General features: G+C 39.0%; 1 protein-coding gene across 2 annotated transcripts in view; it reads left to right on the top strand.

The window, feature by feature from the left end:
- The first annotated feature begins 692 nt into the window (after positions 1-692).
- Positions 693-26,738, top strand: part of LOC126470180 (segment polarity protein dishevelled homolog DVL-3) — a 122,709-nt gene continuing 96,663 nt past the window's right edge. For both annotated transcript variants that reach the window (XM_050097835.1, XM_050097834.1), the window contains exons 1-4: positions 693-1,269; positions 1,522-1,591; positions 7,668-7,774; positions 16,120-16,205. In XM_050097835.1, coding sequence (XP_049953792.1) covers positions 1,109-1,269; positions 1,522-1,591; positions 7,668-7,774; positions 16,120-16,205 — 424 coding nt within the window. In that variant the 5' untranslated portion in view covers positions 693-1,108. The remainder of the gene's footprint in view (positions 1,270-1,521; positions 1,592-7,667; positions 7,775-16,119; positions 16,206-26,738) is intronic.

The following is a 26,738-nucleotide window of genomic DNA, read 5'->3' as shown; positions in this document are numbered from 1 at the left end:
ATGACACATGTAGGGTCATCAGAGGTAAGTTTGATTCTGAAACTAAAAACAACCTGCAGTGATGTATTGTCATGAAACAAAATTCCATTCACTCTAAATCAATAAGCTTTTTACAGAGTGTACTGTCAAGAGAATTTTTGCAGATTGTTGAGGCCAGTACCACAATGAGTGAAGAACATATCGTCTGCATGTACTGCGTCGAATCTGATGAACGAGGAACTAGTCATTAATAGTTACCAGAAACAAAAGATTGCAACACATATCCTTGTGGGTTCAGTGACTGACGGTATGTGGTATGTACCAATATTTTGGGAATTGATTTGCAATTAGAAAGACTTTTATCCCTTTTTATATATTCTATTCACTCTAGACAATTTACGCTCTTCGGGTGAATATCTTGTTTGTATACTCTTACATATGCAATACGTTGAAGTTTAGACAATACAGTCCATTTACCGCAGGAATTTGGAAGATATGTCAACGATATCTGTCTAACGCAAATTATTTCATTTTGAACAATAATCACGTCGGTAATGCAACGATATGGTGAATCACATCAAGTTCTATCCAAAATTCGGGTTAAACTGACGTGGCAAAGTAGACCGTCGCGTGTAAGCTTGTATTACATGGTTGCCTACCGATCACTTACGAAAGTTATCTCTGAAATTAAATCACAGATCGTATGTGTTTCAGAAGTTATTGTAGTGTTAGACCTTACTGTCGTATAGGATGCAAACAATAATCAGATTCGTTTAGTTTGTATTTCGAGTGTAATTTTATTTTAGAACAAGTTGACGCTTGTAAAATAATAAATAAATAATGCTGCTCTGGATAGACTGAACAAGTGACTCACAGATCTTGTGAATTCGAAAAACGCGGTTAGTGATCTCGGGAACTTTGTAATGCTTTCGCTTCGAAGAGAACGTTTAGGCCAAGAAAATTTCGTATACCAACTTTTAGACGATTGTCGCAATATTAAACGCAACATAGAAAGCTGTTCTTAATATAGTATCGTAGACACAAGTTGACTTCAGTTGTGGATTGATTCATGCCTGCCATATTGAAGTCTTCATGAAGGTTATTGCCTGTGTATACGTTTGTCCCTGATATGGAAGAAACCAAAATTATATATCACATTGATGACGAGGAAACGCCATACCTAGTGAAACTTAATATTGCCCCTGAACGTGTTACGCTTGCTGACTTTAAAAATGTACTTAATCGCCCCAACTATAAATTCTTCTTCAAGTCAATGGACGATGATTTTGGGTAAGCAACTTAAGTGAAGTATATGCGTGTGTGAATAAATAAAAATTGATAGACGTGTGTCATCGTGCTGTTGTTACCTTGACGCTGTTTGTAAAATGCTAAAATGAGGTTTTGAAAGTTTGTTGAAGTGTACGTGTAGCTATGGTTGCAGGAAGGAATGTTTGTTGACAACACACAAGAAATTGCTTGCCCTGCTGTAATGTGTTACATATATTTCGTGAGTGTTACATTGACCTACGCCTTTATTTTCAGTGTCGTGAAAGAAGAAATAATAGATGATGATGCACACCTCCCATGTTTTAATGGAAGAGTTGTTTCCTGGGTAAGTGAACCCGAAACTCTTTATTTCTTAGCTCGCTCAACAGAATAGCAACGCAGCTTGTGATATTTTCCTCATATGTCTGTACTACCTATGTTATGGACTTTCGGAAAAGAGAGATGACATTACGCAAAGGTCTCGGTGGAAGCGGTGACTTGACAGTTACTTGGCCTTCAGTGTTTCCCAGTTCATCCTGTGGTAATGGCTATTAATTGAGCCCGGTGAGAAACTTTCACTACGGTCAGTTTCCTCTTAACATTCGTTTGTTTGTAATTAGCAACCAACCAGCCAGCTGTTACTAAATAATAACTGTAGATGTGATGACAACCTTATAAACTTCCTTGCAGTTACTTTCTGGCTCAAAACCTAATTTTTTAAGCCAAGTACTTTGTGTATGTAGCAGTTCTTGTAATTTAACCAATATTAGAATCGTTTACAAAATTATGTATCAAACACTTAACACAGAATCATATGGATGTAATTCCAACAATATTGCGATTTACTGCAATAAGAAACACAATTTTGCGCTTATTACCTTGATCCACTTTTAGTTTAAAATATATCATTCAGAAATTTGGTACATTGGCTACATGAATGTACTGAAACACAAGCAGCAGAAACATTAATATACAAAAACACACAATTTACGTTTTAAACATGTCCTGCATGCTTATGTAGGTGTACTTTCTTATAATATTTTTGGAAAAAAAATCCCCCACTAAACTTGTTACTAAATACATTTACACCATATGACAGGCCCAGAGTAAATAAACTTTCATTTTTGAATGTTCTCAGTCATTTGTTTGCTTTGTAATGTGGATGTACTTAGAATTTATATGGTCCTTTCCAGTTAATCTAAGGTATTTAATTCCAAGGTTCTAATCACACTCCTATTTCATTTGTTGTGGCAAACTGTATGTATACATTTGTTCAACAAGACTGCACTGTTCTTTTCAATTGTTGTGTAAACCTACATGGATTATACCCTCAATAATTTGCATTTCAAAATGTAGCCTGTAGTAAAACCTCTGGAATAAGTTTTTAAGCATCTGATACCCTTTTTCTTTGACATCACTGATCTCTATATTTTTGTGGAGGCTGCATATGACTTTGAGTTGCTAAGAAAAGTGTAAGTAGATTAGGCTATAGTAGATTATGAAAAGTGTGTCTGCATTTACTGTTTGGATACTTCCCTCATAAGAAATATGCTGGTGCTTGTTTTAGAGCAAATTTAATCAATACTCCCATATAAGATGATTTTCAGTAATAACCAGTAATTTGAGTTCCCGATTTCTTGTACATCTGTATTTCTGGGCTTACGGCAGACTTCGTTTGGCTCTACTGATGTTTTTGATGAAATTGAGTATTAATGAAAGAAAAGATGACAATTACTGTACAGGGGTAGAGGTAACACCTTGTTGAAGAATGTTAATACTAGCACAGCTATCTGCAGTAGATTTGCAGTATGTGTCTATCTTTCTATAATCAGGTATTGAACATAACAGTGGCAGTGTTTCTTTTGGCCTCGATATTATTTTGTAGACAAAAGTTTGTGACGACACAGCAATGTCAAGTATAGCTCAAGGTTTATAATAGGTTAGAAGGGGATAGTTTGATTGTAAGTGAAGCCAGCAGTTATCATGTCACAAGTATTTGTTTGGCTACAGTTACTGAACAGGTTACTTTAAATTGTAAATTCAGCGTTATATTTTTTTTCTACGAAATTCTGTTTGTTGTATGGTGAATACTCCCAAACTCTTTTGATTTGGCTATTCATTGGTGTTGCATCATTTTACTTACAACATAACAACAATAATATTGATTGCTTCCAATTCTGACATTGTTTGTCATATGAACTATTTAGGCAGCTTCTCAATTTTTCCTTGAAAAAAGAATTCTTAATTCAAATATCTTAGTATCTACATTGATACTTCCAGAAACTCTTAATTCTATTTCTTCTCTTAGTAGAAGTGTAGAGTCACCTGCAAACATGTCAACGTAGACATCTGCTACTGAAAACAGTATTATTCGCACAGAAACTGAAGAGCAGCAGTCCCAGCAGTGATCCCTGAAAGATACTGTACTTAACCAGCTAAGATTTCAGCATGCATTCACCCATTTTAGGATTCATTTTGACACACTGCCTTTTTTCTGTGTATTTCTACAGATTATATTGTATCAATTGAGTAATTGTGTTAATTTCTTGTGGCAAATACAATAATGTGACTTTCAAAGATTGAGAAACAAATCATTCCTCACAAAGTAAAAAATTGATTCTGGTACACTCCATTACAATCTTCTGTACTTCAGTCACAGTGTTTGTAGTTTGTCACGTTTTACTGTTAATTAGTATTGTTAATAAGTCTTTCATGTGTAACATTTGTTGAAAAATGCCAATTGAGTTGGTGTATTTTGACTTCTATCTTTTAATGCTTCGTTTAATTGGGAAGCATTATTTGGTATTACTCAACATGGTGAATTGGTTATCTGGCTGTAGCAAAAACTAAAGTGGTCACCTGACTCGGTACATTCTCGTTCCAATTCAAAGGAGCATGTATTGTTACCGCACAGTATGTACACCAAAAAGTGATTACAGGAAGCATCTTCACAGGATACTGTCACAACTCCCTTTTAATGCCATTAATTTTAGTGAGAATGTGAAGAGTGTGATAGTGTTCAAGAGAATGTGTTGGAAGGTGCTACTGCATGTTAACAAGCAAAAAATGGTGACATTATGTCAGATGGAGCAGGATTCAAGTATCTGCCAGAAAGTGGAAAAGTAAAGAGACCGACAACACTGCAAGTGATCTGGCAGTGCTCTCTTATTCTACTTGGATTGACTGGTATCTTCTTCCCTTCCAGATTCTCAGTCAGAGTTTCAGCTGTGTACAGCGATCTTATGATTTTTGAGATCACCATCAGTGATGATGTGTTTTTGTTATGCCATCAAGTTTTGTGGTTAACTTGGAAAATCCGCAAGTGTGGCCGTTGAAAAGTTGAATCTGGTGTATGGGGCACATTTCTTATCAAGAGCACAAGTGTTTCATTGGCACGATTCATTTTTGGTATACCGAGAACACGTTGAAGGTGAAGTTCACACAGGGAGACCTTCGACTTTAAAAGCCGATAAAAATGTCAATCACATGCATGCGTTTTTGTGATCAGAACAATGATTAACAATAAGAGTGATACACTTTCACAGCACTACAAATTTTGACTGAGGTTTTGTGCATGTGAAAGATTTTTGCCGAAATGAGGGCAAAAAGAAATCACAACTGAGCAAAAGGGCAATCAAAGAAATGTTTGCACGTTTGCATTGATCTTGAGAGGATTGCCAATAATCAAGAATGGTTGTCATGTGATAAAAGATGATGAATACTGGATTTCTTAGTACAATCCAGAGACAAAGCTGCAAAGTGAGGAATGGCACACAGAGACATCTCTTCGACCAAAAAAAGCTGGAATGAGCAAATCCAAGATCAAAACAATCCTGATTTGCTCTTTTGACAATAGTGGTATCAGGCATAAAGAATTTGTTCCTTTGAGACAAACCTTCAACCAAGTGTTTTACAAAAATGTTCTTGAAATTATTAGGAAAAAGGTGAGTCAAGTGAAACTGGATATTGCAGACAAGTTTATGCTGCATCATAACATCCAAAGTTTCACAGACACTTCTATCACAGAAATTTTGATCTTAGAAAGCATTCCTATTATTCCACAGCCCCCCTATTCAACTGATGAGTCCTTTTGACTCTTTCTTTACCTGAAATTGAAAAAGTCTTAAAAGGGTGTCATTTTGTGACTCTGGTGAACATTCAAAAGAATTTGGTCAACGTGTTAAAGGCCCTACCATTTGATGATTTTCAGTGCTGCTACCAAGACTGGTAACAACTACTTTGTCAGTGTATTGATGCCAGAGGGAACTACTTCGAAGAGGACAATATTATAGTTTGAAAAAAAAGTAATAAATTAAGAAAATAAGAGCTTTGGTAGATCGAAAATAAATCTTATTACTTTTCTCACATCTCTCGTATATTATAGGTAGATGTGTTATTAGACAACAGTGTCTTGTGATGTAATGAACAATACAAGGAAATACCATTTTCTGCAAAAACTTAGCTTTTGACACCCAGATCTGGACCTCCAGGCTAGCAAAAAAAAACCCCAAGGAAAACTGTTCCCTCTGTGGGCTATGATTTTAAAATGTACCAGAATGAATTTCATTATGTGTGGACTAGTGAACATAATTGACAAAAGAGGGTATTGCATTATTTTTTATGAAAAAAAATGAAGCGTCAAAATGAAAGTGGCCAGTGGTTTATTTAAATGAACCATGCATTTGCCCACACTATACTGAATAACTGTTGCAAAATGAAAGTGTGTTAAAGACTATTGTCAAACAACAGTGCCAGGCAACGTTTGATTGTGGGTACAAAGTTTCATTTTTATTCACTTCTGCTCTCTGAATATCATGTAGAAATGGACAGATAAAATCAAAAATATGTGGAGGAAAGGTAAGCCAAAATTTTGCCATTAATTAAGGAGTGTCAGCCTTCTTCTTTTTATCCCATTGACAAACTTTTGTTAGAAAAGGCTCGCTTACAAATAATGCTGTACCATTGAGACCTAAATGCTGTAGAACTCGTATGGAATCTTGCAAAGGATAAGACCAGTAGTTGTAAAACATCAGTCATCTGAAGTGGAAAAAAATATTTCCTGGTGGTTTTGCTGCTAATAAATAGTACGTCTTGCCTTGCCTGATTCAGGTCTTTCAGTGCAATGCTGATTCAGTGATTTGCATATCAGTCTTGTTGCTTTTATACCCAAAAAACTTTTTAGTTCACCTCACAGGGCTGAGGAGAGCTCCTTCGACCTTTTCAACAAAGAAAAAGTTGATATGGTCCTGAGGAACAAGACCTAGGACTTCAGCATTACTAGCCAAAAATGCTAACCTTCAGGACATACCATTAGTTTTCTTTTGATTTTGTGTTATTGTTACTGCTATGACATCAAAAGACTAGAAAGGCCATGTATCGTGCCAAAAAAGTCTGTGATTACAATGGAGGAAACACTTTGGATGGGCAGGAAAGCTGAAAATATAACAATCAGACAGCATAGATTAGAACAGTGTGTCTGCTGTTATCTGGAACTTAAACAGCAGATTACAAATAGAGGGACACAGCTGTGGAAAGCTGCAGTAGTTGCAAGGAATGTAGTTTTACGGATTCTGCAAGCGAACTTTGTGAGCAGCCAACGTGAGAGACACTGTTAATCCTGATTCTGTTCTTTTTGTAAATGGGAACTCCATTCAGTGACACACAAAGGTGTGTAGTATGGGACAGTGCTTCACTTGTAAGAGCACTGGAATGTATGGTAGTACTGCCTCCCCCTTCTGCTTCTCGTGCCTGCCATCCTGGCTAGGTAACCAGTTTGGCTTGCCGAGTAATAATTAGCAACTGGTTTTATCGTCATTATCCGACATGACAGCTTTTAGGCCTTATGCTCCTTAACCATTTTCTACCCTCCCCCCCCCTAACCCCACCCCCCCCACCCCGCCCCGTTCCAGTGTAAGCGCTTTATCTCCTTCCTTCTTAGGAGAAAATAAAATGCTGTAGCAAGATGCCTTTGTTTATTTGTAATGAAATAGAAAATACTGCGGTTCTAGGCGCTTCAGTTTGGAACCGCATGACTGCTACGGTTGCAGGTTCGAATCCTGCCTCGGGCATGGATGTGTGTGATGTCCTTAGGTTAGTTAGGTTTAAGTAGTTCTAAGTTCTAGGGGACTGATGACCTCAGAAGTTAAGTCCCATAGTACTCAGAGTCATTTGAACCATTTTAGAAAGTACTGATCAGAGAAATGAATGAAACGTCGAGAGGCAGGGGTAAAAACGATAAATGTTGTAAGGAAAGTGACTTTAGAGTAGTAACAAATAAGATTGTTCCATAAGCTAGTGTCAGATTTTCAGTAATTGTTTTTATTGCGTATAGTACAATACGTTTGCATGTAGACTTGTATACATGATTTCAGATCTTTGGCATATGTAAAAGTTTTATTTTAGTGTTGTTCTTGTTCCTGTAGCTGGTGTCTGCCGAGGGTAGTAACATTTCTGATGGAACCTCTCAGTGCACTGAAAGTGTTGCCCCATCAGACATCAAAGTTCCTTTGGAAAGATCAGCTGACATCCAGTGAGTAAATGCACTTCAAATATATATATATATATATATATATATATATATATATATACCTATATTTAATATAAAACAAAACTTCATGATGTGTGATTGGTGCCATTAACTGCTGACATGTAAACAGGCACTGACAGTCCTTAAAAATCTGTTTTTTTTGTTGACTTGATAAATGGTTCGTAATGTTGTATTTAACAAGATAATGCCAATGTCTCTCATTTGTAAATTCACTTTAGCACATTGAGGGATATTGGCTGAGATTGATGAGATGATAGTGAGTTCTTTTGTTTTCAGGATTTATTCTGTCCATTCATAAAATGTACACTCACATTGCTTGTGAGAGGTACTGATGTTCAAGGAAAGAGACTATAAAGTTTACATTATTAAACATGACCAATAGAAACTTGCAACATATTCTTTTACTAGTAACAGTATTATCATTGGGTGTAATTACCGTGATTTTAGAATACCCAAATGCTGTTACTTGTAACAATAGTGAAACAAAAATAATAGTCGTATCAGTGCTAATTGGCGAGTAAAAAAAATTAGTGCGCACTAACATTTTGACATGTTTTCTCGCCAACAGAGTAAATGAACTAAGATTATTAATTACAGACCTGAAGTCCACTATGGGCACCATCAAATATTAGATGCTGAGTTTCCACATGTTTATTAATTCAGCATACGACATGTAAATCTAAGTAATAATTTTGTACATGTCCCATTGTGGTGTGGTGTGTAATAGTGATGTCATAACTCTGCTTTATCGATATTGTGTTTATCCTACCAAACAGTATTAGGACAGTCTGTGCAACTTTGTCTGACTCGCTCATTATTGTCAACCCACCCCAGCTGGGCACACAGCTTAAATTCCCTTCTCGTAATTGTGATACTAGATTCTAGAAAGATCTACACTACAATTTTTATAGATACTTCTCTGGGCTGGTATCTTACTATACCTACAGCCTTGCACATGTACCATTAGGTTAATTTTATTTATTTAGTCATGTGTCCAGGGATCACTTTACAGTGAAACTAGATTTGTCATTATAATACAGTGACAAATAGACATACTCGCTGTCATAATTGTATGTTTATTAACTTCTATACCATTGGTCTTTTTAACAACCAGAATTTGGTTAATATATGTGGTATTGTGAAATTTTTGTGTTGTGCAGTTTTGTAAACAACAGGTAGCAAAATATATATTTGATTATACCATTATACAAATATGAGCCTTCATTCTGTTTTGTTAAATGTTTTGGCATTTCCTGTGAAGAATTTGTCATAAAATTTCACATTCAGAACTACGATCCATCTAATATTAAGCAAAATTAAGGGAAAAAGTCACATAGCTCAGGCTGTAGACATTTTTTTAGAACTTCAGTTTCTGAGAGATGTTTCTGTATTGTGCATAGTACATCTGGAAACATATGTGTGACTTCATTATGTAATAAGACATAAATGTTTTGCAATGGGTGTAATTGTGTACATGCTGCTTATTAGCTTCTGTTTCACTCACAATACCTTGTTTCATCTTTTTCCCTTTACATTAAAATCATGTCTAGTTCATGGATTAAAATTATAGTGGCAGTTTAAAGGCACTGTTTCCCTTTAATGATATTTGTAGCAGTTGCTCACCCATGAGTGATTCAGTCTTTCCTATTGAGCAAACAAGACTGGTATCTATTACACGTGGGTGGCAAAGTTTTACAAAGGGCCATCGGTGCTCTTACCTTGAAGTGTATGTTGGTAACCAACTCCTGCTGCAAGCAATGGTAGGAAACTCAGGTTACAGAATAGTTGATCTTGATAGCCAATAACAACGATATTTCAATTTCAATCGCTGGAGAAGCATGTACAGCATTTTGACATAACATCCTTTAGCGTAGTACATATCATTGTGCAATGCAACTGAGATTTTGCAGAAAAACATTTATATGCACAAGCACATAATAAATGATTTAACACAAGTGTTATCATTATTATATTCTTGCAGATGGGGTCAATCCATGCAACTAAATAAGACTATATTTTTGTTCTACATGCATTTCACTTCTTATGACCTTTTGTTTAGTTACACGGATGGACCACATCCTCAAAAAAAATATGGAAACAACTAAGGAATATCAAAAAATATAAAAATGATAAAAACACCAGAGTTTTATTAAAATGAACGTATTGCACAAGGGCTTGTACACTGGTGATGCATACCCCATAAAATGCATAAATAAATTCTGCTGCACCACATACATATTCAGATAAATAGCTGCCAAAAGTTTTTTGCCCTGTCTATTTACATGCAGTGATCGTATTGTTGACCAAGCGCCTTCGATACTGTTTCTGTTTGCACCTGTTTCAAGATCTTTAAATGTCACTCTGTGATTAATAGTGAAGTGCTTGGAACCTTCATCATTCAAACTTTTGTATTGCCTAAAACTGTTGGAAATTTCTGTGGTTCCTGGAAGTATGCACTCTTTGATTACACTCAGCAGCATCTTCTTTCAGTGTCTTTGGAACAACTTTGAAAAAACACTTGTGTGTTCCTCTTTAGAGTCCTCTGAATATTTACCTTCCTCTTTTTTTTAGTGTCTTTGCCAACTCTTCTCCTTTGAAACATTGCAGTATTGATTTTGACAATAACTCTTTCACCACCAAGTTTCTCACTTTCCTTAAAATACATTTCTGTGCACACATCTGTGCAGAAGCTTCTCTAGTCTGCAACTGTCTTCTCAGATAATTGCAGCTCAGCAGGAATAAAAAAAAGTTCCAGCACCTTAAGCAAAAATTTTTGCGAATGTTGTAACTCACTCTATAACCACTCCTTTTGCAGCTCTACTGCACCCCATCTGTACTTTTCGTATGAGAAATAAGATTCATATCTCCACCACACTTCAGATGTATTCCGTGTGACATTAACCACTTGATATCATTTCCTTTGTGTTCCTTAAGGGCAAGGTCCAGATGACAGTGTTTTTTGGAGGCCACAGCTCAAAACTCAATAGAGTGATAACAAATTGTCCCCATGAAAGAGTGCACTTTCTCAGGCTGAAGTTATGTTTCGTTATTTCTCATTTAATGTTTACGAGAATACCAAAAATGCAGCATGAACATCTATGGTTGCCTTCTAAGGTGATTAAAGACTGACAAAGTTGGCTTAGAAAATTAAAAGTTAATATCTGTAAAAATACACACACTTTCAGTAGAATCTTTGCTTGGGTTGCTAGGATGTAACACCCACGAGACAGCCTCATTCCCTTTCGATCTTTTCTGATGAGAAAGATCTATGCAGCACATAAGGAATTTATTAATGGAACTTAAATTAAAACCTATTCATCACTGCAAATAGTGTGTCAGGTTGAGAGACATCACACTTACATAGGCCTTGGACTATGCTACAGGTCATTCTGGGACCTCCACCTTCATTTCGTATTCACATTCTTTGACTTCACCAACTCATAACCTGTTGCCTTCTGGTGTGACATAGACTTTGGGCTACAGCACAGATTGGTCTGTTACCACAACCAGTGTTTTTGATTTCACAGTCGTTGACTTCACCAAATCCCAACCAAACTGTTTCCTTTAAACTTAACCTAGACCTTGGACCATTCGCCATGTCATAATAGAAATCCCAGCCATTTTGCAATAGTGGGAAATAAACAAATGACTGTCCATTTGACAGGATTATTTCAGACAGTCTGTCATCAATATCAGAATTGCGTATTTTATACGAATTACTTGAGATCAGTCTGTATCAAAACAAAAATTTCCATAATTTAGACAGATCCCATAATAATTACTTCGACATAAAAATTGCCTAACTGCTACCTACATCTATAATAGAAATGCCAAGATGAAGTGAAATTAGAAAAGACCACCCATATCGTAAGTTATATTTCAGCACACATGTTTGTAGATATATGAATAATAGAAATTCCAATATGCGGCAATAGCAAAAGCTGAAGAAAGGACCATCTGCACAACATGAGTAATTCATTTGTCTCTGTCGTCACAAGTAAAAGTACATATTTCGTATCAATTAAATAGTATCAGCCTATCACCACTACAGGTATTCTTTAGTTTGTATGTATGCATTAATATCTATTTCAATAAAAATTGTTAAAGTCATACACATCAACAGAAATGCCCAGAAGGAATCTTTATTTATTTCATAACCATGAATATCCAGCCAAACCAGTATTTGAAGAAATAATGTGAGTAATTCATATTTTCTGGAAACAGCTTATAATTTGCTCTGCAAACAGTTGCCTCCAATTAGCTGCCACCGACCATAAAAGCACAGGCGTTGCCAACATTTGTGCTACACTGCAAACAAGAGCAGTGTGTGGACGACACACAGTAATGTTTGCTCATGTGGACTATTGACATGTGGCAATTGTCATTTGGAACAGAACAATTATTTTCAGAAAAAAAAATATGGAATGGCAAACTCTGTGCTTTGAAATTGTCTTCAGTAACTAAATTAGCATCTTGATATGTGGCTCCCAAGTAGGTTCATACCATATGACTGAATGACTTTTTTGTTTTCTGGGCGCAAATTTCCTGCCTATTTCCTCTCACAAATTCTCCGTGGCCTCACAAGACTGAGAGGACTATATTGTAGATTTTCGAGGCACAGACAAATTTGATTTTCTCTGGGAATCAAGTTCAGGAGGGAGTATCTCCCCGGAGTTTCACAAATTTCATTATATGTGTAACTATTTGCTGACAGACACTGTATCTGCAAGGAAAGAAAGGCTCATCTATTTGGAGGTGGTCAAACATATGTAAGAGGACACAGAGTAACAACTGAAAAAAAGCTTCCCATGGTTTCCCTGAAAGGCCAATTAACTTGGGTTATTTGTAAACAGGTGACTGGGCACCTGTTCAAATTCAAGAAATGTGCTGCTTCTTGCAACATAATGGCTGGTTATAATTAAACTGACAGTATTTCAAGTGCTGCAGTGTGGGCTGTATACATTGCAGAAGCTAAAACATCGTAGAGAGGGTCATTAATCAGTGTGCTTGTGGAGTACGCTGAAAATAATAGTTCCACTTTTTGCCGCCAGGTGAAGATAATGGCACTGTAGGCATTCAGAACATGAAATGAAATGTTTCCTGCTTTGACATCAAAGTGTGCTGTTTGTCGTTCGGCAACGTGTGTTGATTTCTTTAGTGAAATGACAGTTGTGTAAAAAGTTAAGAAGGTTGAAGTTTTCCAACAAAACACATTAGCTATTGAGAAGAAAGACCATGCTTTGGTGGTAAAGTTGTTTTGTCAGAACGGCAACAATAGCAGTACCGCATTGCAGGAATATTGCTGACAGTAACAGCTGCAAAGAAGCCCCATGTCAATAAATGGGCTAAAGAATGTGACCAGGAAGTCTGAAGAAACAAGTGAATTAGGTGGTGCAGTAGGGAGAGAGAAGTGGCACATTCCCATGGCATTTGTTGATTAAGTTGATTTAGCTATAACCAGACGTGCAGCACATACCTCAAATTCTGCTGCCAGTGATCGAGCTGCATCACAAGAATTCTCTCCCCCGTGGTCAGTAGTTCCCAAGAGCTTTCAGCAAACTTTACAGTGGTATCCCCACAAGATTCAAAATGTGTACCAAATGAAACTGCAAGATAGGCTACAACACAGTGACTTTGCCCTATGTTTTTTGGCATGCGTAGAAATGGATGACAGGTGGCTGGAGAATATTCTTTGCACAGGCGAGGCACATTTTACTCTGCACAGTGCCGTGGATTGTACAGAACTTTCATGTGTGGGGTTCTACTCCACAATATGTGCAGGAACATCCACTGCACTCAGCTTATGCGACTGTGTGGTGTGGTTTCACAGGCTCCTTCATTCTTGGTCCATTTTTCGTAGAGGAGATGACAGCTTGTGATCCTGTTAGGTGTACAGTGGCATCTGCACATTATTAAGGACCTCCTTGTGCAACATGAGAGTCCAGCTTTGCAAGAACACAACTGTGTCAACACTACTATTCTCATGCAAAATGGGGAAACACCGCATGTTGCTTGCCAGGTGAAAGATTTGCTTCAAGAAATCTTTGGTAATAACCACTTCATCTCTGGGCAATTTCAACATGCGTGTCTTTCCAAATCCCCCAACCCAAATCCATTTGACTTCTGATTGTGGGGATATCTGAAAGATCGTGTCCATCAGGGATGTATCTGGGCTCCTCCTGCTCGGAAGGATGGCTTATGACAACATATTGCCCTGATTACAGTGAATATGCTGTGAGCAACTGTCGACCATGCCATGTTAACGGATGCAGCAAATTGCTGAGTAAGGAGACCATTTTGAACTCGTGTTGTAACTTGTAACCACGTCTTAATACATGTGTCAGAACCACTGTTGCTATGTGTTTGATCGTTCCTCCCCTTTTCCTGCATTCACATCGCGTTCCAACTGCTTACAGCACCATATTTTCACTCGGTAGCAGAAAGTGGAACTATTACATTTTTCAGCATACTCCGCAGGGAAGGGTCGTACTTGGGAGTTTCAGCATCCTGTGATGTATGCAGCCCACACAGCCACACTTGGAACACCATCAGTATAATTATAACCATCCAGTATCTCACATAATAAACATGAGAGGAAAATTGGAGAAATTTGTGTGTGCAAAGAGGAATACTAACAATCTCACTTGCCTCAAACCATCAATGAATAGAACAGAAAGGACAGAAATGATTCTGTTACACCATATATTCTCTGCCACAAGCTATAAGATGGCCTGTGAAATACAGATGTATATATAGCTCTTAAACTGGAGTAGGTAGGTTTATATATAATACTGGTACTACCTGTCCTCCACAATTCAATGTACTGGAATATGAAAGCAAATGTAGGTAATCCAGTAAGCATGTTTAAGCTCTTATTACCTATTAGTAGACATGCAATATTGCATATGATGATTGTTACTTGTTTCTTAATTTGCTATGTATAATTGTCTGCCAGCCCCCCCCCCCCCCTCCCCCCATCCACTTAGTGGCGAATGCTTGAAAAATGTATGCACTTGTGATTGTATATAGGATAGCAGTGGGAAGTATTGTGATAACTGACTGCTTGGCATTCCTGGGTTAATGACTCACGTAAATGCAGGTTTTCTGGCAGATCCCTCAATTAACTGAGGCCAATATTTCAGCAGTCCACCCAGTCATCATCATCATCTGTGGAATAGCAAGCAGCAACCAAATCATTCACACTGTCCAGTACAGATAAGTGGAACACATTAGTCATCCAAAATACCAGGCCACTTGGATTGTCGGGGACAGATATGTGGACCACCTTCATCATACAATATTACAATAATCTGAGAAATCACTGATGGTGGAGCACTGACTAACTGAGGGACATTACATGAAATATGATGAAATATGATGAAACACGAACTGTTGCTGCATTTCTAATTATTAGGACCCGGTGCTTAAAGAGTTTATTGACAATAGTTTGGTTGAGAATTCTAATAATAGAAGCAGAGGTTCTCCATGGTGTTATGATATTGGGGAGCACTGCTGGCATGGAATTTGGTGTGTTCAGAATCCTTTGCTTGGTCTGAAGGTGGTGGCTGGCGTATGGCATTCCGTTGGTGAGCTACAGCACTGTTTAATCAGAGCATGGTGATGAGGTGGGCCACTAAAATATGTTTAGTTAAATACAGAAGAATAAAAATGTCATAACTAGTGGGATCCCTTCTTAGAAAACTGTTTGCTTGTAAAATTGAATAATGCATTAAAAGAAACAAGAAAAGTAATTTTTTAAAGAAATCTGGAAAGATAAACTATAAGAAGGAACTACAGGGTGTACATAAAGTCCAGTAACACTTTCAATTATTTATTGCACAAGAACTAAACATTGTACAGATGTCATGCATATTGCATTTTGAAGAGAAACTCTGAAAGTTTTTTGATATGCAAACCATGAGTGACCCGGTAGATGTCAATATGGTAATCGAATTCTTGCCATACCTGTCCCAGCATGGCATCATTTCGAACTCCAACACACAGAAATCTCTCTCCGCACCTGAACTCGCCATGTTTGCAACTAGTGCTGACTATTGGCAAATTAAATTACCAAACTATGCTGTGGCAGTATACATGGGGAGGGGGGGGGGGGGACCCTTCAGGTTCTCTCTTCAAAATGACATATGTATAATATCTGTAAAATGTTTGCTTCTTTTGCAGTAAATAATTGAGTGTGTTCGTGGATCTTATGCACACCCTGTATTTGTACCTCTTTTCTTTCTTTCTCCACTGTGTAGGTAGCATTGTTCATTTGCAGTAGTATCATTATCGAGAACAGTTGTTGATGACCGACACCTCATTTTCAGTATCATTAACCCAGTTCATGGTGGGAGAACCAACATAGAAGACACTACATGCACAGAAACAGAGTCCATCATTAGCTCCAGACAAGGTATGTACAACAACTTAAACCAACATAAGTTCTTTCAGTGTGGACCTCATAAGAAGTTCAATCAAGTTACAAATTTGAGAGTAGTTTATATACAAACATGAAACCATTTTACATTATGTAATTTGTTTCATGGTTTTCTGTGATACATATTTAAGAGCAAACATGATGTGTGTGCAAACAGCAGCATTGTGCTCTTAGGGAGAGAAGTTACAGAGGATGGGCCATGGTATGAGACACTTCTCCTACATTTTGATGAAACTGTGATGGCGATACCTCACACAGTTGTCACACTGTGTGCACAAAGAATACAGGCAAAGGCAGAAATTCTCAGTGCATTTTTGTGAAATGGAATTTGCATAGTTTTTGAGTATGTGGTTTTCATTGGTGATAGTGTGAAAATTAAAAAGTGTGATTGTGTGTAATTTTTAGAAATGAATAGTTTATTAGAAAGGAAAAAAGTTAATGTTGCCTTACCTTGCTTATTTCACCACAGACTGCTGAAGGAAAACATTCAGGAAGGTTTAACTGTAATACTGTCATTAAATTACTGAAGAACTGATACAGAAATTTAAGTATTACTTTATAGAAGCTTTTTTTTCTTGTTGAAGTTTTCTTTTTATTTGTGAAGATTGGAATACCTATCATACAATGTTCCCACCTTTTCCTCTACAATAAGATTTCGGCATATTTCTTAAGTGTGTGGAACAATTAGTCATAGATGTAATAACCATTTCATTAGCAATAAAGCACAATGAAAATACTATGAAATTTGAATCTGGCACCATGGGCTATAAACTCTTTCAAAAAATACAACTACGTAGAAGAAATAGACGAAGCATTGAGTTGTCGAGACACGACTGAGAATGTTACTTTTTCTAAGCTTTAGTACGAATCCTCCTTCGGAAGTATCAGAAAAGAGAGATGCAGAATCATTTGTCTGCCAAAAGGGCAATGCGTGAACCCTTAGATGATAACACTAGATGTGTCACAAAACTTAAAATAAATTCTACTCGTATGTGAAGGCTGTCAGCGGGACCAAAGCTACTATCCAGACACTCTTGGGTGGCACAGGAAATGAAACCAAGGTTAGGAAAGCAAAATCTATAAATCTGGACTCAGTTTTCAGATGTTTCTTTACAAAGGAAACTCTGGGAGCAATGTCCCAGTTTAATTCTCATATCACTGGAAGCATGAACATTACAGATACTAGGGTCAGTGGCACAGAGAAATACCCGAAATCACTAAAATTGAACAAATGTCCAGCGCTTGATAGGATAGGATCCCTGTCAGATTCTGAACATAATTTGTGAAACCAAAATCATATCTCTCTCTCTCTCTCTCTCTCTCTCTCACACACACACACACACACACACACACACACACACACACACACACACACACACACACGACACCCTCAAAGCAATGACTCAAGGCATCCAGATGGATACAGTATTTCTTGACTTCTGAAAAACATGCTTACTGTCAATTGTTTGATGGTATTATTCTCAAGTGAAATTTGTGATTGGATTAAGGAGTTCTTGATAGGGAGGATACAGCATGTTACGAGGGTGATTTGAAAAGTTCTCGGAATGGAATAGAAGACACTTTTTTTTCCAATTTAGTTTCCTTGTAGATTAATGCACTTGGTCCAATGACATCCCAGTGCCTTGATCCCATCTCAAAAATGAGTTTCATCCAGGCCTGCAAAATAGTTCTCAAATCCGGCTATCAGTTCTTCATTTGAAGTGAATCTTCATCCACCAAGAAAAAGTTTCAGCTTTGGCAAGAGATGGAAGTCTGACAGAACCATATCGGGTGAATAAGGCAGGTGTGGCAACAATTCAACCATAGTTCATGTAATTTTGTCATGCCGACTGCACACGTGTGCAGGCACGTGTCAAGAGTCGCAGCACCCATCTTGTAGATAGTTTTTTCATTTCCAATTCTTCAGTTAAAATGTGATAAACCCTTTCATATGACATCTGGCAAGTGTGAGCAATTTCACGCACTTTCAATTGCCAGTCCTCTGTGACCATTTTGTGCACTTTTGCAATGATTTCTGGAGTAGTGACACATCTTGACACAATGCTGTGCGGATCATCATCTAAGCTCTCATGACAAAATTTAAATTCATTTGTCCACTTGGCAACAGTTGAATATGAAGGAGCAGAGTCTCTCAGTGTATTCTGGAAATAGACATGAATTTCCTTTGCTGTCATACCTTTCTTTATGAAGTGCTTAATCACTGCTCAAATCTCGATTGTTTTTCCATCTCTGCAAATCACTACACTGGAACAACAGTAGAGCCACGTTACTGCCACAGCTCTCTTCCAAGAGCACTGACGGGGCATGTTTTTACAGACAACAGTCCAATAAATATCACATGAACAACTCATTACGCTAGTGCTGACCTCTCGTGGTGATTCAGAGAACTTTTCAAGCTACCCTCATATTTTGGATAGAGGTAGAATTGGCTACAGTAGTACCCCTACGAAGTGTACTGGGACCCTTGCTGTTCACGTTGTATATTAACATCTTACTAGACAATATTAATTGTAACCTTAGATTTTAGTAGATGAAACATTTATCTATAATGAAGTGTTATCTGAGAAAAACTGTACAAATAGTCAGTCAGACTGTGATATCCAGAATGAGATTTTCACTCTGCAGCGGAGTGTGTGCTGATATGAAACTTCCTGGCAGATTAAAACTGTGTGCCCGACCGAGACTCGAACTCGAGTTCGAGTCGGGCACACAGTTTTAATCTGCCAGGAAGTTTCATATCAGCGCACACTCCGCTGCAGAGTGAAAATCTCATTCTGGAAACATCCCCCAGGCTGTGGCTAAGCCATGTCTCCGCAATATCCTTTCTTTCAGGAGTGCTAGTTCTGCAAGGTTCGCAGGAGAGCTTCTGTAAAGTTTGGAAGGTGGGAGACGAGGTACTGGCAGAAGTAAAGCTGTGAGTACCGGGCGTGAGTCGTGCTTCGGTAGCTCAGTTGGTAGAGCACTTGCCCGCGAAGGCAAAGGTCCCGAGTTCGAGTCTCGGTCGGGCACACAGTTTTAATCTGCCAGGAAGTTTCAGACTGTGATATGTTTTCCAAGTGATGCAAAGATTGGCAATTTGCTTTAAATATTCAGAAATGAAAACTTTTGCACATCAGGAAATGAAAGAACGTAATATTCTAGAACTACAGTTTTGATGATAATGTACGGAAAGTTGTAGGTGAGAATTACGAATTATTTATGAATAAAGGAGACGACTCACAAAAAGGCAGAATCGCTGCGTCGTCAAGAGTTACACAAACAAAAGGTACAGGTCTCTGCTAGCTTTCGAAATGAAATTCCTTTTTCAAGCTTGCAGGAAGACCATGTGCACGCGCATGTGCCGCCCCCCCCCCCCCCCCCCTCCACACACACACACACACACACACCTCTACACCTACACCTGTCTTCCTACATTGTGCTTAGTCGACTGCCATCACTTTCCTGGGCCCTGATGACTGTACTGGGGTGGGGTGAGGGATGGCGAGGTGGGTGGCAGGGAGGGGGTTGGTGGGAAGTGTCTGCAGTGGGACTGGAGTTGGAGGTGCTGAATGGGTGGATTGGGCAGGTCTTTCACCTGGGTCTTCCATAAGGATATGATCCCTGTTGCAGGGAATTGGGGCTGGGAGTGGCATAGGGATGGACTAGGATGTTGTGAAGGTTGGGTTGGTGGCTGAACACTACTTTGAGAGGGAATGGAAGTATCTTGAGCAGGATGTCCCTCATTTCAGGGCATGATGATAGATAATCAAAGCCCTGATGGTTCAGCCGTTCCAGTCCCAGGTGGTATTGGGTGACAAGGTGTTCATTAGCTTCTTTATGGTTGGTTCTTGGGATGTATGGGAGGATCAGGTGTGTGGAGGGGGTTATGGCATGGGAGATCTATTTGTGTATTAGGTCTGTAGGCTATTGCCGTCTGCGAAGGCCTTTGTGAGGCGTTCTGCATACTGGGCAAGGGAGTTCTCATCACTGCGGATGCGTCTGCCGTGGGTTGCCAGACTGTATGGGAGGGATTTTTGTGTGTGGAATGGGTGGCAGCTGTCAAATTGCAGGTACTGTTGGTGATTTATGGGTTTGCTGTGGACTGAGGTGTGGATGGAGCCATCTGAGAGGAGGAGATCGACATCTAGAAAGATGGCACAATGGGTGGAGGGTTTGAGGAGGATCAGGTGAAGTGAATGGGAGAGAAGGTGTTGAGATTTTGGAGGAATACGGATAGGGTAACAGCAATGAGGATAAGGTGTCCTGGCTTTGGGTCCAGATTATAAAGATGTCATCAACAAACCTGAATCAGACCAGGGTTTGGGATTTTGGGAAGCTAGGAATGTTTGCTCTAGGTGGCCCATGAAGTTTGCATAGGAGGGTGCCATGCAGGTGGCAGAGTTTGTAGGTGGAGGTGTTGGACAACTGGCAGAGGCCCCCTGCAGGTGGTCACTTCCGTCCATCACAACAGTGGTGGAACCTTTGTTTGCCAGGAGGATGATCAGGTCAGGATACGTTTTTAGGTTTTGTAGGACAGTCCTTTCTTCTGCTAAAGGGAGAGACCTGGAGAAGGATGGTGATGCCAGGTTGGAAGTTAGGATTTCGTGAAAGGTGACCAGGGGTGGTTAGGTGGGAGGGTTACGGTTGGATGATGGTATGAATTGGGACAGGCAGGGTTTGATGTTATGATTGGATTGGCTTTGGTTGGAGGGGTTGGTGGCAAAGAAGTGTTTCCACTGTAGAGAGCGGGAGAGAAGGTCTTTGACAAGCCCATCATGGTTCAACCTAGGAGGGGGGCTGAATGTAAGGCCTTTGGATAGGACTGAAACTTCTTTGGGGCTGAAGATTTTGGTGGAGAGGTTAACAACAGTGTTCTGGGATTGTTTCAGTTCTAGATTGCGTGGAGTGTTGGTAGGCGATTTTGGAGGATGTGGTAGGCTGAAAAGGTCAGCTAGGCAGTGTCTTGGTGCTGCGAAGTGTTGACAAAGAGGAACACTGGGAATAGGGTTGTGGTTGGATAGTGGTGCCCCAAGGCAGATCTAGAATTTCAGCAGGCTGGATAACTTGTGGAGGTGGTCTTTGGAATGTTCCTCTAGGTGTTAGAGTGCCAGGTTTTCAATTTGGGTGATGAGGTGTAGGTAGTGGGGATTGCATAGTTACAATATTTTATGGAGGGAGTGAAGGTGTTTCATGGGCCATGGACAGATGTCTTTGTAGTACCAGGTTTGTGAGGAAAAGGGACTGGTGGAATCTGAAAAGGTGGAGGTCGACTATCCCATGAAGTCCTACTTACAAAGTTTCAAGAATCAGCATTAAGTGAGAAATCTAGGAATAATAGTGGTATATGTGCAGTCTAACTTGAAACCCTAGGTGAGGAACGGTGAGAGGTGAGGAGTAGAGTAAACTGTTTGTGGTTGAACCCAGCATCTCCCACAAATAGTCAAGTGAGATTGCTCCCTATGTATCACTCCTCCAGGGATCATGAAGACTATTTTTAACCATTTACAGCACTCGCAGAAGCGTTAAACGATCATACAGGAAGAAGCCCTAATAACTGGTAGACTGGGAAATTCCCTCTGCCATGCTCTTCACAGCAGTTTGAGGACTATATAGATTGTTGATTAGAATCGAAGGAGCAGTGTGGCCTTGTGGACTTCCATACATCTACATTTGTATTCCACAAGCCACCATATGGTGTGTGGCAGAGAGAAATTTGTTGTATTTTCAGTTGGAGTAAACAGTGTAATGGTTGAAACAGTATATAAGGATGCTACTTTCTGGGATGAGTGGCCTTTGTGCTTCAGGAATGGTTGATTGTTGCTTGCAAGCCTGGGAATTCCTGGACTGCTGAGAACATTTGATAATGTGAGAACTTACCTTAAAGGAGCATCATGAAACAATTCACGGACTTCTTCATTTGTGAGATGTCAATAGATTTCCGCAAGAATTTGCGCTAATGTTTGTACATTCTGTGCTCACAGATAATAAGAAGCTGTCAGTATTGCACATTTTGAATTGAATGAATACTTCAGATTGCAACAGATGGACATCACTTTGAAGAAGATTCATTGTGTAACACAGAAATTTCATAACATATTATGAAGTCATTCGTTAAGATAGTTGTGAATAAAAATAAGGTTTTTTGTTATGCAGATGTAATTCTAGTGTAACAATGTTCCATTGTTACAATTCATGAAAGGAAAGATGACTGAACAATTCCTGGTGCTGCTACACACTGGGACTTACTCTCAAGTTCTTTCCCCTTTTTCTTTTCTGTATCCATACATTAAGAAATAGATACAAAATTCCCTTGAACATAAACTGTTTTAGTCTCCACATCACAAAATTTTATAGCAGTGTTAAACATGTGTTCATTGTGTTTTATTTGTCATTCACCTGTGCTGGGTGAATTGCCATTTCCAAACAGCCTCCTTAAGACTAAAGGCATAGTGCCACATATTTCCATCCCATATTAAACTGAAAATTATGTAGCTTTAAACTTTAATTCAAAGTAAGTGGAATGGCAATGATACTGTTGGTCCCAAGTATACATCTTAATATGGGTAAAGTAATGGCACTGCAGTTATTTGCTTTTTAAATTCCCTCTTCAATGTAAAACTTATAGACCTACATGTAGAAAAATGCAGACTTGATGTTGAGTTGTTGAACACCTGAAGTGCCAAAATTAATGATAGTAAAGGTGAACATTCCAGATATGGTTTGGTTAAATTCTTTCACCTAGTAGTAAGACAGTAATAAAGTTTGTTTCACTGCCACCTTCTAGTAAAAACTGGATGTTCACTTGTATGTTTAGAGGCATGCCACTCAGGGTAGTCAACAGCTTAGGCAGCCCACACATTGATCCTTAACTATGGCAGATATCTAGCTTGGATGCTATATTTTTTTCCATATTAAGAGACTTGTTGCCTAGCATTTTAAAACAGGTCATATATTTCACAGTTTTTCATATGACATAATTTGTTCTATTATTCCAAGCAAACATTGTATTCAGCAATAAAAATCAAATTATTAATAATGAGTTACAAAAAATTAAATTAATGGAAACAGAGGGTATTATAAAAGATTATTAACAAATTGATGAAATTGAAAGAAGTTTAAAGATAACAGGAAAGGTTAGAGAGGAGCTGTAGATTCCTGCTATCGAAGTCCAGCAGTGGGGAGTACCCTGGAAAGACATCTGCTGGTTCTTATTGTTACTAGGCTATGTGCCAATATCTGCTGTATAGGTTTTACATGACTGTAGGTACAATAACCTGTCACAACTTATATTCTAAGTGATTTGGCCAGTGAAGTTATCATCATTTGCGCCCCCCCCCCCCCCCCCCCCCCCCCCCCCCCCCCCCCCCCCCCCCCCCCCGGGAGCTAGTTTCGCCATCCTCCCTCGAAGTGTCTGTCCTGTTGATAGTTTTCTGTGTCCTGGGTATCATGTCAGGTCTTTTGTGTCATTTGCTTACATGTTGAAGGTGCAGGGCCTTTGAGATAGAGCTTGCTATGCTGTTGATGTATTTATATGCTGTTTTGTCTCTAATTGCATTGTACAAGTCCTCTTGTGTGTGTCTGTCGTCTAGCCCATGTGAGGAATGTACAGTGTATTACAACATGCTATGGGGAATCTCTCTACACAAGTACGTTCTTCCCTTTCACCGAGATGCATGTGGTGTAAATGCATTAGGAAAGGGCTATGTCCAGTCAGGAAGTGGACCATCCCTCTGCGTTCCCTGATGTTGGAAAATAGGGTATAAACTCTCCAGCTCTTATCACTGCTATGCTATTCCTGTTGCTAGCCACCTCTTTAAGTGGTGTTTGTCTCTATTTCTTCCTCTGTTATGGTAATTATCTTGTCAAGTCTTCCAATCTTGAAACAGTATGCTGTGGCCCAATTTCCGAGGGCGTAGTCTATTGGGTAGATTCCCAATATCACACACGGAGCTTCAAGTGGTGTGGTCCAGTCCTGAATAGCATGAGCAGCACACTTCTTTGCGATCAACTAACAGCTGTTCTGTTAGTAACAAAATGCAGATTGTGTGCCCATACTGACTGCAAAGCAATGATTAACTCAGAGATCGTGCAGTGGTATGTACAAAGTGTGATCTTTGGTAATCTTAAGTGTTAATTGTTCACTGGCGAGTTGGTGTAATAGTCACTCAACCTTGTCAGAAACTTTTGTTTGTGGTTACGAAATTTTAGTCATTCATCAGTGTGTATGCGATGGTTGCTGTATTATCCGCTACGGAAGTGTTACATAGTTGGATCATGGGATTTCTTTGTAGTTTGCCTTTTAAGATTGTTTAGACTGTTTTGTTGGCTGCTATGTTTAGTTTATTGTTTTTACACCAGTTGTTTGTCTGTTTTAAAATGTTGTTTGATTTATGTACTGGATTTGCTCTCAAGTTGGCTGCTACTATCATCAGTAAATTTTCTGCGTATGCAGTGACCCCAGTGGTGTGTTCACTTTGCTCTACCAGTTGTAGTAGTGATTCAGAGGCAATGTCCCACAAAATTGACCCACAGATAGTGCCCTGTGACTATCCATGTAGAAATTTTCTTCAAGACCGTGCGATCTCCAGCACGCCACTTTACTGTTCTGTCTTTACAGTAGTTAAGGAGACTTAATGTATAGCATTGAAGGTACCTGAAAATCTCTAAGGCGTGTAAACATTACAGGCCACCATTGATCATCAAATGCACCTGTGGTGTCTGTTAGGATTGCCATAATGTATTTATGTACTGAATCTCGAACTAAGTGAAGAGAACAGTTGATTGCATCATCTGTTGGTTTATTTATTCTAAAGCCATATTGATGTTGACTTAGGCCCCTGAGTTGCCTGTGTGCCTGTAAGTGATTGCACAGGAGCTGTTCTTGGACCGTAGCTAGTACATTTAGTAGACATATTGGTCTATATTGTCTGGCTACAGATTTTGGGTGAAATAGTATGTTCTACAATTCCTTTTGAATGTTGCTTCATCTGCGAAGAAACCAAACACTGAAACAGAAGTATAATGGTGAAAACACCACTCAAAGTTTACAGATTTTGAGTAATTGTTTGTTCAAGAGCCTGTTTACACTGAAGGGAATAGGGTCACATAGACAGTCCATTAAGTCCCTACCACGTAGTACTATGGCTTGCTGTTAATTCAGCAGACAGTTTTCTTGTATTATTTCATGGATTATTGACAACAGGCTGTGTGATACCCTTCTCCAGTCAGGTATAAATGTAATAAGGCACATTTTCACAGTTTATAATGTTAGAGACCCTGCCTCTGCAAGTTGCCTGTAAACAATAGCAAATTGATGTGTCCAGTGGTCTGGTGCACATGGAGTAATCTGAGCTCCTAAGTAGACAAGGATACTCTTTATTGGGAATAACGTAACATTGGAAACGTAGAAACTTCAGCATGTAGCATAATTAGGCTACTGTGACACTACTGTCTGTCATCATTTAAGAGATGAGATAACACTTGGTAAGTAACTGCCCAGTTCTTTAGTGAGTTACAAGAAGTGATAACACTTGCAAGTAACCGCAGTTGTTTAGAGCATTACAAGAAGAAATAACACATGCCTAGTACCCACAGTTCTTTAGGGAGTTACAAGAAGAGAGAACACCTGGCAGATAACTCTGTTGGAATTCTGAAACCCTGGCTGGTGTCTGGATAGGTGTTGGAACTACTACTGGGTGAGTGCTGCTGCAACCTGTGCTCATGCTCAGACAGGTGGGTTGCTGGGTGCAGCCATCACAAGGCCCAGAATGAGAGTTCTCTCATATGCTGAAGGAGGTAACAGAATACTATACAATACTCCATATTCTCGACATCTAAGACCTGAAGAAAGTGCTTTCCACACTTGGTATCTTATTACACAGCTGGCTGTTACTGTCAAAGTTTCCTGTTCCTGTAACTGAAGGTGGCTGGGTTCTGCTGCTGCTCTAATGTGGGTAAATATTGACCTGTGCATCATGATGAGCATTGCTATTCAAATTTACTATTGTCTGCTGCAGTCTATAAGGGCATTGATAATACAACCACACCTACCAGATGCTTTGCTAGATTACTTCCATATCAATTCTTGGCTTGTGTTTGTGAACTTGGTACTAAATCACCACCTGCTGAACAAAGGCACATCCACTAGGGCAGAAGATGTGGACAGGCTATGACCGTTGGTTGTACAGGCAGTGCACATCATGTCCTTTGGACTTAAATCAGCTGAACCTCAATGTGTCAGAAGTACTAGGAGATGACACACTTTGGTACTTGTCCACATTTTTCTTTGCTAGTTATTCCAACTGCACTCTTATCCTCACTGCTGTATGCTGCCCACTGGTAAATAGTGATTGAGTTATAATATAGATGCTTTTTCCCAATATACACTTCTGTTTGTGAAAATGTAAAACATTAAGAAACAGTGGTCAGCAACATGCCACAATAGGAGAACATGTAGAACAGCGAAATCATAATAAGTGATTTAAATGGCAGAGAGGTGGTGTACACGCA

Source organism: Schistocerca serialis, chromosome 3 (genome assembly GCF_023864345.2).
Source record: "Schistocerca serialis cubense isolate TAMUIC-IGC-003099 chromosome 3, iqSchSeri2.2, whole genome shotgun sequence".
In the NCBI taxonomy this organism is placed as follows: Eukaryota; Metazoa; Arthropoda; class Insecta; order Orthoptera; family Acrididae; genus Schistocerca; species Schistocerca serialis.
Note: the sequence above shows the minus strand (reverse complement) of the source record. Positions and strands in the feature narration are given on the sequence as shown.